Source organism: Salvelinus alpinus, chromosome 20, assembly GCF_045679555.1.
Source record: "Salvelinus alpinus chromosome 20, SLU_Salpinus.1, whole genome shotgun sequence".
Classification (NCBI taxonomy): domain Eukaryota; kingdom Metazoa; phylum Chordata; class Actinopteri; order Salmoniformes; family Salmonidae; genus Salvelinus; species Salvelinus alpinus.
In genome coordinates, this window is record NC_092105.1 from 22,542,483 (window position 1) to 22,561,242 (window position 18,760).

The 18,760-nt window shown below is 43.7% G+C and overlaps 1 protein-coding gene across 3 annotated transcripts in view; it reads right to left on the reverse strand.

Annotated features, from left to right (window-relative positions):
* Positions 1-18,760, reverse strand: part of LOC139546495 (radixin) — a 56,093-nt gene that overhangs the window by 16,052 nt on the left and 21,281 nt on the right. For 2 of the 3 annotated variants that reach the window (XM_071354923.1, XM_071354924.1), the window contains one exon: positions 5,143-5,226. In XM_071354923.1, coding sequence (XP_071211024.1) covers positions 5,143-5,226 — 84 coding nt within the window. Of the gene's footprint in view, positions 1-5,142; positions 5,227-5,437; positions 5,507-18,760 lie in introns of all 3 variants that reach the window. The other variant, XM_071354922.1, reaches the window with a different exon arrangement.

The following is an 18,760-nucleotide window of genomic DNA, read 5'->3' on the forward strand; positions in this document are numbered from 1 at the left end:
CAGTCATTGACAGCAGAGAACTGGAAGGAAAGGCGGCCAAAGTAGGAATTGGCTTTGGGGTGACCAGTGAAATATACCTGCTGGAGCGAGTGCTATGGGTGGGTGCTGCTATGGTGACCAGTGAGCTGAGATAAGGCGGAGCTTTACCTAGCAGAGACTTGTAGATGACCTAGAGCCAGTGGGTTTGGCGATGAGTATGAAGAGAGGGCCAGCCAACGAGAGCGTACAGGTCGCAGTGGTGGGTAGGGCTTTGGTGACAAAATGGATGGCCCCGTGATAGACTGCATCCAATTTGTTGAGTGTTGGAGGCTATTTGGTAAATGACATCACCGAAGTCGAGGATCGGTAGGATAGTCAGTTTTACGAGGGTATGTTTGGCAGCATGAGTGAAGGAGGCTTTGTTGCGAAATAGGAAGCCGATACTAGGTTTAATTTTGGACTGGAGATGCTTAATGTGAGTCTGGAAGGAGAGTTTACAGTCTAACCAGACACCTAGGTATTTGTAGTTGTCCACATATTCTAAGTCAGAACCGTCCAGAGTTGTGATGATGGACGGGCAGGCAGGTGCGGGTAGCGATCGGTTGAAGAGCATGCATTTAGTTTTACTTGCATTTAAGAGCAGTTGGAGGCCACGGAAGGAGAGTTGTATGGCATTGAAGATCATCTGGAGGTTAGTTAACACAGTGTCCAAAGAAGGGCCAGAAGTATACAGAATGGTGTCATCTGCGTAGAGGTGGATCAGAGAATCACCAGCAGCAAGAGCGACATCATTGATGTATAAAGAAGAGAGTCGGCCCGAGAATTGAACACTGTGGCACCCCCATAGACACTGCCAGAGGTCCGGACAACAGGCCCTCCGATTTGACACACTGAACTCTATCTAAGAAGTTATGATATCGTTTAGGACCTTGAACGTGGCTGAGGTGCACCCACGACCAGCTCTGAAACCAGATTGCATAGCGGAGAAGGTACGGTGGAATTCGAAATGGTCGGTAATCTGTTTGTTAACTTGGCTTTCGAAGACCTTAGAAAGGCAGGGTAGGATAGATATAGGTCTGTAGCAGTTTGGGTCAAGAGTGTCTCCCCCTTTGAAGAGGGGGATGACCGCGGCAGCTTTCCAATCTTTGGGAATCTCAGACGATACGAAAGATAAGTTGAACAGGCTAGTAATAGGGGTTGCAACAATTTCAGCAGATCATTTTAGAAAGAGAGGGTCCAGATTGTCTAGCCTGGCTGATTTGTAGGGGTCCAGATTTTGCAGCTCTTTCAGAACATCAGCTATCTGGATTTGGGTGAAGGAGAAATGGGGAGGCTTGGGTGAGTTGCTGTGGGGGGTGCAGGGCTGTTGACCGGGGTAGGGGTAGCCAGGTGGAAAGCATGGCCAGCCGTATAATGTTTTTTATTGAAATTCTCAATTATCATGGATTTATCGGTGGTGACAATGTTTCCTAGCCTCAGTGGAGTGGGCAGCTGGGAGGAGGTGCTCTTATTCTCCATGGACTTTACAGTGTCCCAGAACTTTTTTGAGTTTGTGCTACAGGATGCAAATTTCTGTTTGAAAAAGCTAGCCTTAGCTTTCCTAACTGCCTGTGTATATTGGTTCCTAACTTCCCTGAAAAGTTGAATATCACGGGGGCTATTCGATGCTAATGCAGAATGCCACAGGATGTTTTTGTGCTGGTCAAGGGCAGTCAGGTCTGGAGTGAATCAAGGGCTATATCTGTCCCTGGTTCTACATTTTTTGAATGGGGCATGCCTTTTTAAGATGGTGAGGAAGGCACTTTTAAAGAATAACCAGGCATCCTCTACTGACGGGATGAGGTCAATATCCTTCCAGGATACCCGGGCCAGGTTGATTAGAAAGGCCTGCTCGCTGAAGTGTTTTAGGGAGCGTTTGACATTGATGAGGGGTGGTCGTTTGACCGCAGACCCATTACGGATGCAGGCAATGAGGCAGTGATCGCTGAGATCTTGGTTGAAGACACGGCAAGTTGGTTAAGATGATATCTATGAGGGTGCCCGTGTTTATGGATTTGGGGTTGTACCTGGTAGGTTCATTGATAATTTGTGTGAGATTGAGGGCATCAAGCTTAGATTGTAGGATGGCCGGGGTGTTAAGCATGTCCCAGTTTAGGTGACCTAGCAGCACGAGCTCTGAAGATAGATGGGGGGCAATCAATTCACATATGGTGTCCAGGGCACAGCTGGGGGCAGAGGGTGGTCTATAGCAAGCGGCAACGGTGAGAGACTTGTTTCTGGAAAGGTGGAGAAGTAGAAGCTTGAATTGTTTGTGCACAGACCTGGATAGTAAGACAGAACTCTGCAGGCTATCTCTGTTATCTCTGCAGCCTCTTTGTGCTATTGGGGAAAATAAGTATTAGGTTGATTAAATATGTTATCGAATTTTATTTAGAATTCAGTTTAATTTCAGTATTCAGACCTGATTTGCTAGTTTTAATTTAAATTTTATTTAGTTGTCTAAAAATATATCTATTTTGTTGTAATATGATTTAGTTTTAGTGTTAGGGTCAGAAAGCATGCATGGGCCAGGCTAGGAGCCATGTGTGTTGAATAGTGTTTTTTGGGATGTCACTACTGGGGGGCAGTAATACAGTCGTGGCCAAAAGTTTTGAGAATGACACAAATACTAATTTTCACAAAGTCTGCTGCCTTCTTAATGATGGCAATTTGCATATACTCCAGAATGTTATGAAGAGTGATCAGATGAATTGCAATTAATTGCAAAGTCCCTCTTCGCCATGCAAATTATCTGAATCCCCAAAAAAACATTTCCACTGCATTTCTGCCCTGCCACAAAAGGACCAGCTGACATCATGTCAGTGATTCTCTCGTTAACACAGGTGTGAGTGTTGACGAGGACAAGGCTGGAGATCACTCTGTCATGCTGATTGAGTTTGAATAACAGACTGGAAGCTTCAAAAGGAGGGTGCTTGGAATCATTGTTCTTCCTCTGTCAACCATAGTTACCTGCAAGGAAACACATGCGTCATCATTGCTTTGCACAAAAAGGGCTTCACAGGCAAGGATATTGCTGCCAGTAAGATTGCACCTATATCAACCATTTATTGGATCATCAAGAACTTCAAGGAAAGCGGTTCAATTGTTGTATAGAAGGCTTCAGGGTGCCCAAGAAAGTCCAGCAAGCGCCAGGACCGTCTCCTAAAGTTGTTTCAGCTGTGGGATCGGGGCTCCACCAGTACAGAGCTTGCTCAGGAATGGCAGCAGGCAGGTGTGAGTGCATCTGCGCGCACAGTGAGGCGAAGACTTTGAGGATGGCTTGGTGTCAAGAAGGGCAGCAAAGAAGCCACTTCTCTCCAGGAAAAACATCAGGGACAGACTGATATTCTGCAAAAGGTACAGGGATTGGACTGCTGAGGACTGGGGTAAAGTCATTTTCTCTGATGAATCCCCTTTCTGATTGTTTGGGGCATCCGGAAAAAAGCTTGTCCGGAGAAGATAAGGTGAGCACTACCATCAGTCCTGTGTTATGCCAATAGTAAAGCATCCTGAGACCATTCATGTGTGGGGTTGCTTCTCAGCCAAGGGAGTGGGCTCACTCACAATTTTGCCTAAGAACACAGCCATGAATAAAGAATGGTACCAACACATCCTCCGAGTGCAACTTCTCCCAACCATCCAGGAACAGTTTGGTGACGAAGAATGCCTTTTCCAGCATGATGGAGCACCTTGCCATAAGGCAAAAGTGATAACTAAGTGGCTCGGGGAACAAAACATCGATATTTTGGGTCCATGGCCAGGAAACTCCCCAGATCTTAATTCTATTGAGAACTTGTGGTCAATCCTCAAGAGGCGGGTGGACAAACAAAAACCCACAAATTCTGACAAACTCCAAGCATTGATTATGCAAGAATGGGCTGCCATTGGTCAGGATGTGGCCCAGAAGTTATTTGACAGCATGCCAGGGCGGATTGCAGAGTTCTTGAAAAAGAAGGGTCAACACTGCAAATATTGACTCTTTGCATCAATTTCATGTAATTGTCAATAAAAGCCTTTGACACTTATGAAATGCTTGTAATTATACTTCAGTATTCCATAGTAACATCTGACAAAAATATCTAAAGACACTGAAGCAGCAAACTTTGTGAAAATTTATATTTGCGTCATTCTCAAAACTTTTGGCCACGACTGTACATAATAAGGTGATGGGTCAGGTCATAGGTTAGGCTGAGTTTCATCTCTCGTGGACAGACCAGTTCAACAGAAATGGTATCATAGATCAGTCATGGTACAACAGGATGCATGAGACAAAAAGCAGTATTAGTTCCGGTGCTTTGAACAAATCACGATTTCGGGAGAGGAGGGAACAATCGGCCATCAGCCTTGGATCAACAGTTGGCCCAGTGTAGTGTTTGAGAGAGAGAAAGCAAGAGAGCGTTAGAGAGAAATTATTTTGTAGAAAATGCAACAGAGTATCTTGTAGTGTGTATGTGTGTGTTGTAGCGATTATGACATGGTGTGCATGCAAGATTGTAAGTAAAGGTCATTGGAGTCCAGTGACTGAGTGTGTCATTGGAGTCCAGTGTGTCCACTGATGTGACTCTGCCTGTATGACAAGCAGAGTCAGCAGAAGAGGATGCCTGCTGAGTCAGAGCTGGGCTCCAGTCCAGCACTACAGAGATAACTAGTTACTAACAATCTTTGGACTGGAATGGAGTCGCAAATTGAACTGACTGTCAACGTGAACCACATTACGAGTTAAAAGGTTTCAAATATCAGCATTTCCTCGACTCACATACACAGCCATTTCCTGTCTCAATCAGCTTCCTTGGGAAACACATGCAAACAATATCTGTCTCTACATCTCTCTGCCTATCCCTCTCGCTCTCTGCTGCTCCAGCAGTCTCCTGTAGCCCACCCGAGTTCTGCTACTGAAAGCTGCCCTTTCTACACACAACACACACACTGGCCTCCCACCTCTCTGTCTCAGTCTCCACTGGCCTCTCTCTGTCACTGCTCTGCACAATGAATGCTCTGTTTCTCTGTCTCAGTCTCTCCCTCTCTGTTCCTGACAATACCCATACAGGCTCTAACTAGACCAGCTCCCAGCCTTGTTGACCCTCTATAGTGTGTGTGTCTGTTCTAAGTCAACCCCATGCTTACCTGGTCAAAGAGCTGTTTGCCGGTGGTGTTGGGCTGGATGGCAAACTCCAGCTCTGCATCCATGGTGGTGACCCGCACATTGATCTACACAGACAGACAGACAGAATACCCATTAGTAACTCATATGTTCATAAACACACAGTACTTTAAGCAAAAGGAGAGGAAACATTTGTGCACAGCAGGGTAATTCTCTTCCAAGGTGCTGGTTTTGACGAAACCAATATGAGCACAGCAAATTCAGAGGAAACAGATGCACATGTTAATGTCCCACAGATATGTGTCACACAGAACCCACTTGGCAGCATGCTCCCCCTCTTCCCCCTCCCTCCGTCAGTCTCCTTAGCTGCATCCCTCCATCTCACAGCTGGAGAGAAGAGAACACATACTGTTAATGTACAGCAGTACAAAGTGAGAGTCCACTACACTGATACACCACCACTGCCGGGTAACTGAAAAGAGAGGGCCAAGGGCTTTAGCTGCATATACTGTAGCCTAATGCGTGTTCACGTGGATGTTGGAGTTATCGGACTGAGTTGAGTGGGCACCTGTGCAGTCTACTGCTGAAGACATGCAAGTGTGTGTGCTCCACTTCTTATCATTCTTCTAGAAATATCTCTAACCTCTTGTAGGACATCTACTCACACACTACATATGCACGCCACGAGCACACAAGTCAGACAGGCTCTCATTCTCACTTTAGAATTTAGGTCAACCCCTTTAAGTGATTGCCTAGTTAAATAAAAAGGTTCAAAAAAAAAAAATAATAAAGAAAAGTTGAGCAACGATGCATCCAAAAGGGCTGTGCCACAGACATACCCCCTGAAACAAACTCCTGTCAATTCACATGATGCAGCTCATAAGACACAAAATAAGCCAGAAAGTGCTCCGGGCCAGAATCTAAGTGAGTCACACTTGCTCTGTTGAAATGATCCCCTCTCTCACTCTCTCTCTCTCTTTGTCTGTCCCATTTCTCTCCTCCTCTCCTCTCGTCCCGAGGCACCGAGCTTCACAGAAAGAGGGTACAATAGCAGTTATTTGGCAACAGAATAGCAGCAGCAGCCATTTGACTGAGGATTCTCCGATGGCCCTTTAGCGCACTGGTTCTCAATCCTGGTCCTGGGGACCCGGAGGGGTGCACATTTTGTTTTTGCCCTAGCACTACACAGCTGATTCAAATTATCAACTCATCAAAAGGCTTTGATGATTGAATCAGGTGTGTGGTGCTAGGGCAAAAACAAAAATGTCCACCCCTCCGGGTCCCCAGGACCAGGATTGAGAACCAGTGCTTAGCGCGTCAATGAGTAAATACCTCTGGTACAGAAACAGAACTCCCTGGGTTTGAATTATTCCCCGCTTTAAAAATAAATCCTCAATGCCAGCTGAACTTCATGAGTAAATAGTGCAGTGTAGTTCTGTTCTAGGAGGTGAGATGTAGGCCAAAGACGGGGACAAAAAAGGAAATAAATTAAGTGTTTCGGGTTTGCACCAGGGGCAATATTGGACTCAATCCAATGCAATCCAGGATATCAGAACTATGTCTGTGCCAAAGCTAAAAGTCATAAGACCCTTTATCCGTTAATGAAAACATACGCCATCTTAAATCATATCTATAGAACACAGAGGCCTCAGAACAGGCAGACAGCAGTAGCAATACAGAGATATAACATCTACAGAAAAGACAGGAATACCCTATAGGGAGGTGTTGCTGTATATGTTCAGAGCCATATTCCTCATATTTGATCTCATGTTAAATGTTTTTGAAGTGTTGTAGTTGAAAGTTCACCTGCCCCATCTAAAGCCTATTCTTTTGTGATGCTGCTATATGCCATCAAGTGCTAACAGTCAGTATTTGCATAATATATGTTAGAGGTCGAACGATTATGATTTTTCAACGCCGATACCGATTATTGGAGGACCAAAAAAGCCGATACTGATTAAATCGGCCGATTTTATATATATATTTGTAATAATGACAATTACAACAATACTGAACACTTATTTTAACTTAATATAATACATTAAAATCAATTTAGTCTCAAATAAATAATGAAACATGTTCAATTTGGTTTAAATAATGCAAAAACAAAGTGCAATATGTGCCATGTAAAAAAGCTAACGTTTAAGTTCCTTGCTCAGAGCATGAGAACATATGAAAGCTGGTGGTTCCTTTTAACATGAGTCTTCAATATTCCCAGTTAATAAGTTTTAGGTTGTAGTTATTATAGGACTATTTCTCTCTATACCATTTGTATTTCATTAACCTTTGACTATTGGATGTTCTAATAGGTACTTTAGTATTGCCAGCCTAATCTCGGGAGTTGATAGGCTTGAAGTCATAAACAGCGCAATCAAATCAAATGTATTTGTCACATACACATGGTTAGCAGATGTTAATGTGAGTGTAGCGAAATGCTTGTGCTTCTAGTTCCGACCACGCAGTAATATCTAACAAGTAATATAACCTAACAATTTCACAACTACCTTATACACACAAGTGTAAAGGAATGAATACAAATATGTATATAAAAATATATGAATGAGTGATGCCCGAACGGCATAGGCAAGATGCAGTAGATGGTATAGAGTACAGTATATACATATGAGATGAGTAATGTAGGGTATGTAAGCATTATATAAAGTGGCTAGTGATAAATTGATTACATCAATTTTTCCATTATTAAAGTGGCTAGAGTTGAGTCAGTATGTTGGCAGCAGCCACTCAATGTTAGTGATGGCTGTTTAACAGTCTGATGGCCTTGAGATAGAAGCTGTTTTTCAGTCTCTCGGTCCCCGCTTTGATGCACCTGTGCTTGAAGCACAGCGAAGAGCTTCTGGCAAAACGCAGGAAAGTGCTGTTTGAATGAATGCTTACGAGCCTGCTGCTGCCTACCACCGCTCAGTCAGACTGCTCTATCAAATCATAGACTAAATTATAATATAATAACACACAGAAATACGAGTCTTAGGTCATTAATATGGTCAAATCCGGAAACTATAATTTCGAAAACAAAATGTTTATTCTTTCAGTGAAATACGGAACCGTTCCGTATTTTATCTAACGGGTGGCATCCCAAAGTCTAAATATTGCTGTTACATTGCACAATCTTCAATGTTATGTCATTATTATGTAAAATTCTTGCAAATTAATTACGGTCTTTGTTAGGAAGAAATGGTCTTCACACAGTTCGCAACGAGCCAGGCGGCCCAAACTGCTGCATATACCCTGACTCTGCTTGCACAGAACGCAAGAAAAGTGACACAATTTCCCTAGCTAAAAGAAATTCAAGTTAGCAGGCAATATTAGCTAAATATGCAGGTTTAAAAATATATACTTGTGTATTGATTTTAAGAAAGGCATTGATGTTTATGCTTAGGTACACATTGGTGCAACGACAGTGCTTCATTCGTGAATGCGCTTGTTAAATCACCCGTTTGGCGAAGTAGGCTGTGATTCAATGACAAATAAACAGGCACGCATCGATAATATGCAACGCAGGACAAGCTAGATAAACTAGTAATAACATCAACCATGTGTAGTTAACTAGTGATTATGTTAAGATTCATTGTTTTTTATAAAATAAGTGTAATGCTAGCTAGCACCTTACCTTGGCTCCTTGCTGCACTCACATAACAGGTAGTCAGCCTGCAACGCAGTCTCCTCGTGGAGTGCAATGTAATCGGCCATGATCGGTGTCAAAAAATTCAGATTACCGATTGTTATGAAAACTAGAAATCGGCCCTAATTAATCGCCCATTCCGATTAATCGGTCAACCTCTAATATGTGTGCAATGCTTGATAATGTGTGTGAAGTCAACAGAGAGGTCTATTTTCTGGGTGACCTGAACATTGACTGGTTAGCAACTAGAGTTGAAGTCGGAAGTTTACATACACCTTAGCCAAATACATTTGAACTGTTTTTCACAATTCCTGACATTTAATCCAAGTAAAAATTCCCTGTCTTTAGTCAGTTAGGATCACCACTTTATTTTAAGAATGCGAAATGTCAGAATAATAGTAGAGAGAATGATTTATTTCAGCTTTTATTTCTTTCATCACATTCCCAGTGGGTCAGAAGTTTACATACACTCAATTAGTATTTGGTAGCATTGCCTTTAAATTGTTTAACTTGGGTCAAACGTTCCGGGTAGCCTTCCACAAGCTTCCCACAATAAGTTGGGTGAATTTTGGCCCATTCCTCCTGACAGAGCTGGTGTAACTGAGTCAGGTTTGTAGGCCTCCTTGCTCGCACACACTTTTTCAGTTCTGCCCACAAATTTTCTATAGGATTGAGGTCAGGGCTTTGTGATGGCCACTCCAATACCTTGACTTTGTTGTCCTTAAGCCATTTTGCCACAACTTTGGAAGTATGTTTGTGGTCATTGTCCATTTGGAAGACCCATTTGCGACCAAGCTTTAACTTCCTGACTGATGCCTTGAGATGTTGCATCAATATATCCACATAATTTTCCTTTCTCAATTATGCCATCTATTTTGTGAAGTGCACCAGTCCCTCCTGCAGCAAAGCACCCTCACAACATGATGCTGCCACCCCTGTGCTTCACGGTTGTTTCCTCCAAACATAACGATGGTTTCCTCCAAACATAACGATGGTCATTATGGCCAAACAGTTCTATTTTTGTTTCATCAGACCAGAGGACATTTCTCCAAAAAGTAAGACCTTTTTCCCCATGTGCAGTTGCAAACCGTAGTCTGGCTTTTTTAATGGCGGTTTTGGAGCAGTGGCTTCTTCCTTGCTGAGCGGCCTTTCAGGTTGTGTCGACATAGAACTCGTTTTACTGTGGATATAGATACTTTTGTATCTGTTTCCTCCAGCATCTTCACAAGGTCCTTTGCTGTTGTTCTGGGATTGATTTGCACTTTTCGCACCAAAGTACGTTCATCTCTAGGAGACAGAACGCGTCTCCTTCCTGAGCAGTATGATGGCTGCATGGTCCCATGGTGTTTATACTTGGTAGTATTGTTTGTACAGATGAATGTGGTACCTTCATGCGTTTGGAAATTGCTCCCAAGGATGAACCAGACTTGTGGAGGTCTACAATAATTTTTCTGAGGTCTTGGCTGATTTCTTTTGATTTTCCCATGATGTCAAGCAAAGAGGCACTGAATTTGAAGGTAGGCCTTGAAATACATACACAGGTACACCTCCAATTGACTCAAATGATGTCAATTAGCCTATCAGAAGCTTCTAAAGCCATGACATCATTTTCTGGAATTTTCCGAGCTGTTTAAAGGCACAGTCAACTTAGTGTATGTAAACTTCTGACCAACTGGAATTGTGATACAGTGAATTTCTAAGTGAAATAATATGTCTGTAAACAATAGTTGGAAAAAGTACTTGTGTCATGCACAAAGTAGATGTCCTAACCGACTTGCCAAAACTATAGTTTGTTAACAAGAAATTTGTGGAGTGGTTGAAAAACGAGTTTTAATGACTCCAACCTAAGTGTATGTAAACTTCCAACTTCAACTGTAGCTGATGTCTCAAGAGGAAACTTCTAACTGTGCCTAATGTCTGTAATGTAACCCCGTTTATCACTTAACCATCTAGAGTGCATACCAATAGTGTTGGATCTGTGACATCCACTTTGATCACATCTTCACTAATGCTGCAGAACTTTGCTCCAAAGCAATATTAGTTTTCATTGGCTGTAGTGGCCATAACATTTTGGCAATAACAAGGAAAGCCAAAGTGCCAAAGGTTGGGCCTAAAGAAATTCATAAGAGATCATACAAAATGTTTTCTTAGGATTCGTTTGATAAATTGTTTACATCTTTATGTTGGTCTGATGTGCATGAGGAAGTGAATCCAGATGCAACACCGGAAGTATTTGTACAATTATTCATACAAATGATTGACAAGCATGCAACTGTGAGAACCATTAGAGCCCCCTGGATTAATGATGAATTGAAAAATGGTATGGTTCAAAGGAATAATGCAAAAGAGGTGGCATGCTCAGATGATTATTTGTTTTTTTTCTCTCAGCTGATTGTTTGACATACTGTGAATTGAGAAATGTGGTGACTAAACTTAAGAGAATAATACATTATATTACCAAACAGAGATAAATGACATAAAACAAAATAGAAAAAGACTTGAGTACCTTGAATGAGCATCATGGGCAGAAAACCCAATACATCTACATCGTTCAATGAAGTTGATGGGTCATTTAAAACAAAACCTTTTGATATTGCCATTAATTTCAATTGCTATTTCACTAGTGAAATGAAATTACATTGAACAGTGAAGCATCATATTTTTGTATAAATGATCTAATAATGAAAGAGAAGGATTGGCGTTTTGAATTTGGTCAAGTTAGTGTGGGAGAGTTGTAAAAACTATTGTTATCCATTAATAATGATAAGCCACCAGGTATAGACAACTTGATGGGAAACAAAAAAATAGTAAAGCACTTTGCTGGCTCTAACAGCCGCCCAATCAGTTTGCTGCCTGTTTTTAGTAAACTGACGGGGGATAGTGTTTGACGAAATACAATTGTATTTTTCAGAGAACAAGTTAACTACAGACTTTCAGCATGCATCTAGAGAAGAGCACTCAACTTGCACTGCACTGACTCAGATGACTGATGATTGGTTATAAGTTGATAGTTGGAGCTGTATTGTTAGATTTCAGTGCAGCCTTTGATGTTATTGACATAAATAAAACATACTTGCTATGGCTTTACATCACCTGCCATCACATGGTTGGAGAGTTATTTATCCTATAGAACCCAGAGAGTGTTCTTCAATGGAAGCTTCTCTAACATCAGATATGTATAGTGCGGTGTCCCTCAGGGCAGTTGCCTTGGGCCATTATTCTTCTCTATTTTTTATGATTTGCTACTGGTCTTACACAAAGCTAGAATGACTATGTATGCGGATGATTCCACAATCATGTCAGGACCCAAAGCCAGTGTGCTCACTGAAAATCTATGAGGAGTTAGTCAGTATCATAATGGTGGCTTATTAATAAACTTGACTTAAATACATCTAAAACTAAACGCATTGTATTTGGTTCTAAACATTCTCTAAGATCTAAACCCCAGCTGGAGTTGTAATTAAAGGTTGTGACCATTGAGCAAATTGAGGAAGCTGAACTCCTAGGTATAACATTGGATGGTCAATTATCATTGGCAAGTCATATCTACAAAGTCGTTGTGAAGATGGGGAGGGGTGTGTCTGTTATAAAAAGAGGTTCTGTGTTTTTGACACAAAAATCAACTGTACTAGTTGTTCAGGGGCTGGTCTTGTCCCATCTTGATTACTGTCTGGTAATATGGCCATGGGCAGCAAAGAAAGACCTAGCAAAGCTGCAGCTAGCTCAAAACAGAGCAGCATGCCTTTAACTACACATGCAGAACTAACATCAACAACATGCATGCCAGTCTTTCCTGGTTGAGGGTTGACAAGATATTAACTGCTAACATACCACCAGGGGTCTCTTTACAGTCCCCAAGTCCGAAACGAATTCACAGCAATGCACAGTTTTATACAGAGCAATGATCGCATGGAACTCCGTTCAATCTCCAATTTCTCAAGCAAACAGCAAAATTACCTTTAAACTGTATTAAAAAACAACTCATGGAACGGCGGGGACTGTGAAGGGAGAAACACAAACACACATTGTTTGTAAATCATTGTATTTTACATTTCTGTGACTGTCCTTGTCTATCAATGTATCAGTGTTTTGTTACTTGTCATGTTCTGTGTTTTTTTGTGGACCCCAGGAAAAGTAGCTGCTGCAAAAGCTAATGGGGATCCTAATAAACAAATAAATAACAAGTCTCATAACCAAATATTAATTTAGTCCATCATAACTATATGGGTCATTTGTAGCTTCAGCGCCAATATGTGGCCATCTATCTCCCTTCCAGTCAGTGTGTGATAACTTTCTTTGCTTCAGTGTGTGTCTGTGACTGCAGCAAGTCAGGCTCAGCCAGAGCCAGTGGTACAGTATCAACCGGATATAACCTAAGGGAGGAAGGAAGAGTAGAGGCTGGTAGAGGAAAGAGATTGGCACATGGAGAGAAAGAGAGAGAGAGAGAGTACAGACTCAGTGAGCATAGCCTTGCTATTGAGAAAGGCCGCCGAAGGCAGACCTGACTTTCAAGAGAAGACAGGCTATGTGCACACTGCCCACAAAATGAGGTGGATACTGAGCGGCACTTCCTAACCTCCTGCCAAATGTATGACCATATTAGAGACAGATATTTCCCTCAGATTACAAAGAATTCAAAAACAAATCCAATTTTTATAAACTCCCATATCTATTGGGTGAAATACCAGTGTGCAATCACAGCAGCAAGATTAGTGACTTGTTGCCACAAGAAAAGGACAACCAGTGAAGAACAAACACCAATTGTAAATACAACCTATATTTATGTTTATTTATTTTTCCTTTTATACTTTAACTATTTGCACATCATTGCAACACTGTATATAGACATAATGTCATTTGAAAAGTCTATTCTTTTGGAACTTTTGTGAGTGTAATGTTTACTGTACATTTTTATTGTTTTTTTCCACTTTTGTTAATTATATATTTCACTTGATTTGGCAATGTAAACATATGTTTCCCAATAAAGCCATTAAATTGAATATGAAATTGAATTGAGAGAGAGAGAGAGCAAGTTAGAGCCGAGCGGAGATCTCCAATAAGACGTGTGACAGAGGGAGTAAAAATCCCAGTGCATAGTTAGCCAACTCAGCAGACAGACTGACAGCACTGGCCTTGCTATATACAGTACATCACCGGCCAGCAGCAGCAGAGATGCAGCTGGGGACAATGCACTAGCAGTTAGAGGGGTGTGCATGCCAGAGACAGAAGCTTGAAAAGCATGCACACACTTAGAGCAGTGTGCACAAGCAGAGGATGTGCCTTTTGAGTGTGCACGAGGAGAGAGGATCTATCAGAAGCGTGCACGAGGATAGCGGATCTATCAGGAGTGTGCAAGAGGAGAGCGGCTCTATCAGGAGCGTGCACGAGGAGAGAGGACCTATCAAGAGTGTGCATGAGGAGAGAGGTGCAATGCTAGAAGAGCATGCACATAGAAAGCAGTAGGTCAGTTATTATTAGAGGAGGATGTTGACATGTTGGTAGTCAGTGAATTAGCAGGTCAGGACAGGGCTGTTGGAGGATTAGTGGGTTACGGCTTTGGTGTCTATATATACAGTAAGTACTGTGTCTATTTATGTGTTGTGTAAATTAGGGTTACGGAGGGTTAGGATGGGGCTGTATGAAGGGTTTGGTTTGTATATAAGTGTCTTTAGAAAGTATTCATACCTCTGGACTTATTCCACATTTTGTTGTGTTACAGCCTGAATTCAACATTTATTAAATAGTTATTATTTTCTCACCCATCTACACACAATATTAGAGGTCGACCGATTAATCGGAATCTGCTTTTTTTGGTCCTCCAATAATCGGTATCGGCGTTGAAAAATCATAAATCGGTCGACCTCTACACAAAACCCCATAATCACAAAGTGAAAACATGTTTAAAAAAATAATTCCACTTTGACATTATGGGATATTGTGTGTAGGCTGACAAAAAAAATCTAAATTAAATCAATTTTAAATGCAGGCCTTAATAACACAACAAAATGTGGAAAAAGTCAAGGGGTGTGAATACTTTCTGAAGGCATGTAACGGTGCTCCTCCTCTTCGTCTGAGGAGGAGTAGGAAATATCGAACCAATGTGCAGCGTGGTAAGTGTCCATAATAGATTTTTAATAAATCAAATAAACACAGAACAAAATAACAAAACATGAACAAACAACCGAAACAGTTCCGTATGGTGAAACACAGACACAGAAAATAACTACCCACAACCCATAGTGGGAAAACAGGCTACCTAAGTATGATTCTCAATCAGAGACAACGATCGACACCTGCCTCTGATTGAGAACCATACTAGGCCAAACACATAGAAATATAACACACAGAACAAAACATAGAATAACAACATAGAATGCCCACCCCAACTCACACCCTGACCAAACTAAAATAAAGACATAAAAAAGGAACTAAGGTCAGAACGTGACAAGGCACTGATATATATACAGTGCATTGGGAAAGTATTCACACCCCTTGACTTTATACAAATTTTGTTTCGTAACACCCTTATTCTAAAATTGATTAAATCGTTTATTTTTCCTGGTACTGTATATACACACTACATGACCAAAAGTATGGAGATACCTGCTCATATTACATCTCATTCCAAAATCATGGGCATTAATATGGAGTTGGTCCCCCCTTCGCTGCTATAATAGCCTCCAATCTTCTAGGAAGGTTTTCCACCCCTATACATTGCTGCTGGGACTTGCTTCCATTCAGCCACAAGAGCATTAGTGAGGTCAGGCACTAAAGTTGGGCGATTAAGCCTGGCTCGCAGTCAGCTTTCCAATTAATCTCAAAGGTGTTCAATGGGGTTGAGGTCAGGGCTCTGTGTAGGTCAGTCAAGTTCTTCCACACAGATCTCGACAAACCATGTGTATGTGAAGTCACCACAAGAATAATAAACAAGCAACTTTTGCTAGTCCACACAAGGTCAAATGCTATTCTAGGGGGTTAAGGTTAGAATTAGTGTTACAGTTAGGTTTAGGAGCTAGGTCTACTGTAGGTTTAGGGTTAAGGTTAGGTTTTAAGTTAAAGGTTAGGGTAAGGAGTTAGGGAAAATATTGTTTTGAATGGGACTTAATAACCTCTACCGACCCCCCCTCCCGGATCCGGGATCCTCCTCATCAGAAACGCTGACTAGCCTAGCCTAGCGCCACAGGGAATATCATATAATATAATTTCATGAAATCACAAGTCCAATACAGCAAATGAAAGATAAACATCTTGTGAATCCAGCCAACATGTCCGATTTTTAAAATGTTTTACAGCGAAAACACAACATATATTTATGTTAGCTCACCACCATATCCAAAAAAACACAGCCATTTTTTCACAGCAAAGATAGCTTTCACAAAACCCACAAATAGAGATAAAAATAATCACTAACCTTTGAACAACTTCATCAGATGACAGTCTTATAACATCATGTTATACAATACATTTATGTTTTGTTCAAAAATGTGCATATTTATAGCTACAAATCCTGGTTTTACATTGGTGCCATGATCATAAATGGCTCCAAAACAGCCGGAATAATTACAGAGAGCAACGTGAAATACATAAATACTCATCATAAAACATTTATGAAAAATACATGTTGTACACATAATTAAAGATAAACATCTTGTGAATCCAGCCAACATGTCAGATTTTTAAAATGTTTTACAGCGAAAACACAACATATATTTATGTTAGCTCATGTAACGGCAATATAGCTCTTCCTCCTCCTCGGACGAGGAGAGGCGAGAAGGATCGGAGGACCAATGTGCAGCGTGGTAAGTTTCCATGATTTAATGAACATGAAAACAAGACACTATACAAAATAACAAACAAACTAACCGTCACAGTCCCGTGTGGCACAAACACTGACACAGAAAACAACCACCCACAAAATCCCAACACAAAACAAGCCACCTATATATGATTCTCAATCAGGGACAACGATTGACAGCTGCCTCTGATTGAGAACCATATTAGGCTGAACACAGAAACAGACAAACTAGACACACAACATAGAATGCCCACCCAGCTCACGTCCTGACCAACACTAAAACAAGTACAACACATAAGAACTCTGGTCAGGACGTTACAGTACCCCCCTCCTGAGGTGCGGACTCCGAACGCACCCCTAAAACTCAAGAGGAGGGTCTGGGTGGGCATCTGTCCGCGGTGGCGGCTCCGGCGCAGGACGAGGACACCACTCCACCATTGTCTTTGTCCCCCTCCTTGGCGTCCTTTGAGTGGCGACCCTCGCCCCCGACCCTGGTCTAGGAACCTTCACAAAGGTCCCCCCTAGATAGAGGAGGTAGCTCAGGACAGAGGGGCAACTCCGGACTGAAGGGCAACTCCGGACTGAAGGGCAACTCCGGACTGAAGGGCAACTCCGGACTGAGTGGCAGCTCCGGACTGAGTGGCAGCTCCGGACTGGAGGGCAGCTCCGGACTGGAGGGCAGCTCCGGACTGGAGGGCAGCTCATGACTGGAGGGCAGCTCATGACTGGAGGGCAGCTCATGACTGGAGGGCAGCTCATGACTGGAAGGCAGCTCATGACTGGAAGGCAGCTCATGACTGGAGGGCAGCTCATGACTGGAGGGCAGCTCATGACTGGAGGGCAGCTCATGACTGGAGGGCAGCTCATGACTGGAGGGCAGCTCATGACTGGAGGGCAGCTCATGACTGGAGGGCAGCTCATGACTGGAGGGCAGCTCATGACTGGCGGGCAGCTCATGACTGGAGGGCAGCTCATGACTGGAGGGCAGCTCATGACTGGAAGGCAGCTCATGACTGCAGGGCAACTCTGGACTGACTACGGCTCTAGCGGCTCCTGACTGACGGACGGCTCTAATGGCTCGGGACAGACGGGCGGCTCTGACGGCTCGGGACAGACGGGCGGCTCTGACGGCTCGGGACAGACGGGCGGCTCTGACGGCTCGGGACAGACGGGCGGCTCTGACGGCTCGGGACAGACGGGCGGCTCTGACGGCTCGGGACAGACGGGCGGCTCTGACGGCTCGGGACAGACGGGCGGCTCTGACGGCTCGGGACAGAGGGGCGGCTCTGACGGCTCGGGACAGACGGGCGGCTCTGACGGCTCGGGACAGACGGGCGGCTCAGATGGCGCTGGGCAGACGGATGGCTCAGACGGCGCTGGGCAGGCAAGCAGCTCAGACTGCGCTGGGCAGGCGAGCAGTGCAGGCAGTGTTGGGCAGACGGCCGACTCTGACCTGCTGAGGCGCACAGTAGGCCTGGTGCGTGGTGCCGGAACTGGTGGTACCGGACTGGAGACACGCACCTCAAGGCTAGTGCGGGGAGCAGGAACAGTGCGTACGGGGCTCTGGAGACGCACAGGAGGTTTAGTGCGTGGTGCCGGAACTGGAGGTACTGGGCTGGAGACACGCACCACAGGGAGAGTGCGTGGAGGAGGAACAGGGCTCTGGAGACGCACTGGAAGCCTGGTGCGTGGTGTAAGCACTGATGGTACTGGGCTGGGGTGGGAAGGTGGCGCCGGATATACCGGACCGTGCAGGCGTACTGGCTCCCTTGAGCACCGAGCCTGCCCAACCTTACCTGGTTGAATGCTCCCCGTAGCCCGTCCAGTGCGGGGAGGTGGAATAACCCGCACTGGGCTGTGTTGGCGAACCGGGGACACCATGCGTAAGGCTGGTGCCATGTACACCGGCGCGAGGAGACGTACTGGAGGCCAGATATGTTGAGCCGGCTTCATGGCACTTGGCTCAATGCTCAATCTAGCCCGGCCAGTGCGGGGAGGTGGAATAACCCGCACCGGGCTATGCACACGTACAGGAGACACCGTGCGCTCTTCCGCATAACATGGTGTCTGCCCGTACTCCCGCTCTCCACGGTAAGCATGGGAAGTGGGCGCAGGTTTCCTACCTGCCTTCACCACACTACCCTTTAGCCCCCCCCAAGACATTTTTGGGATTTCTTCTCGGGCTTCTTACCGCGCCGTCGTGCTA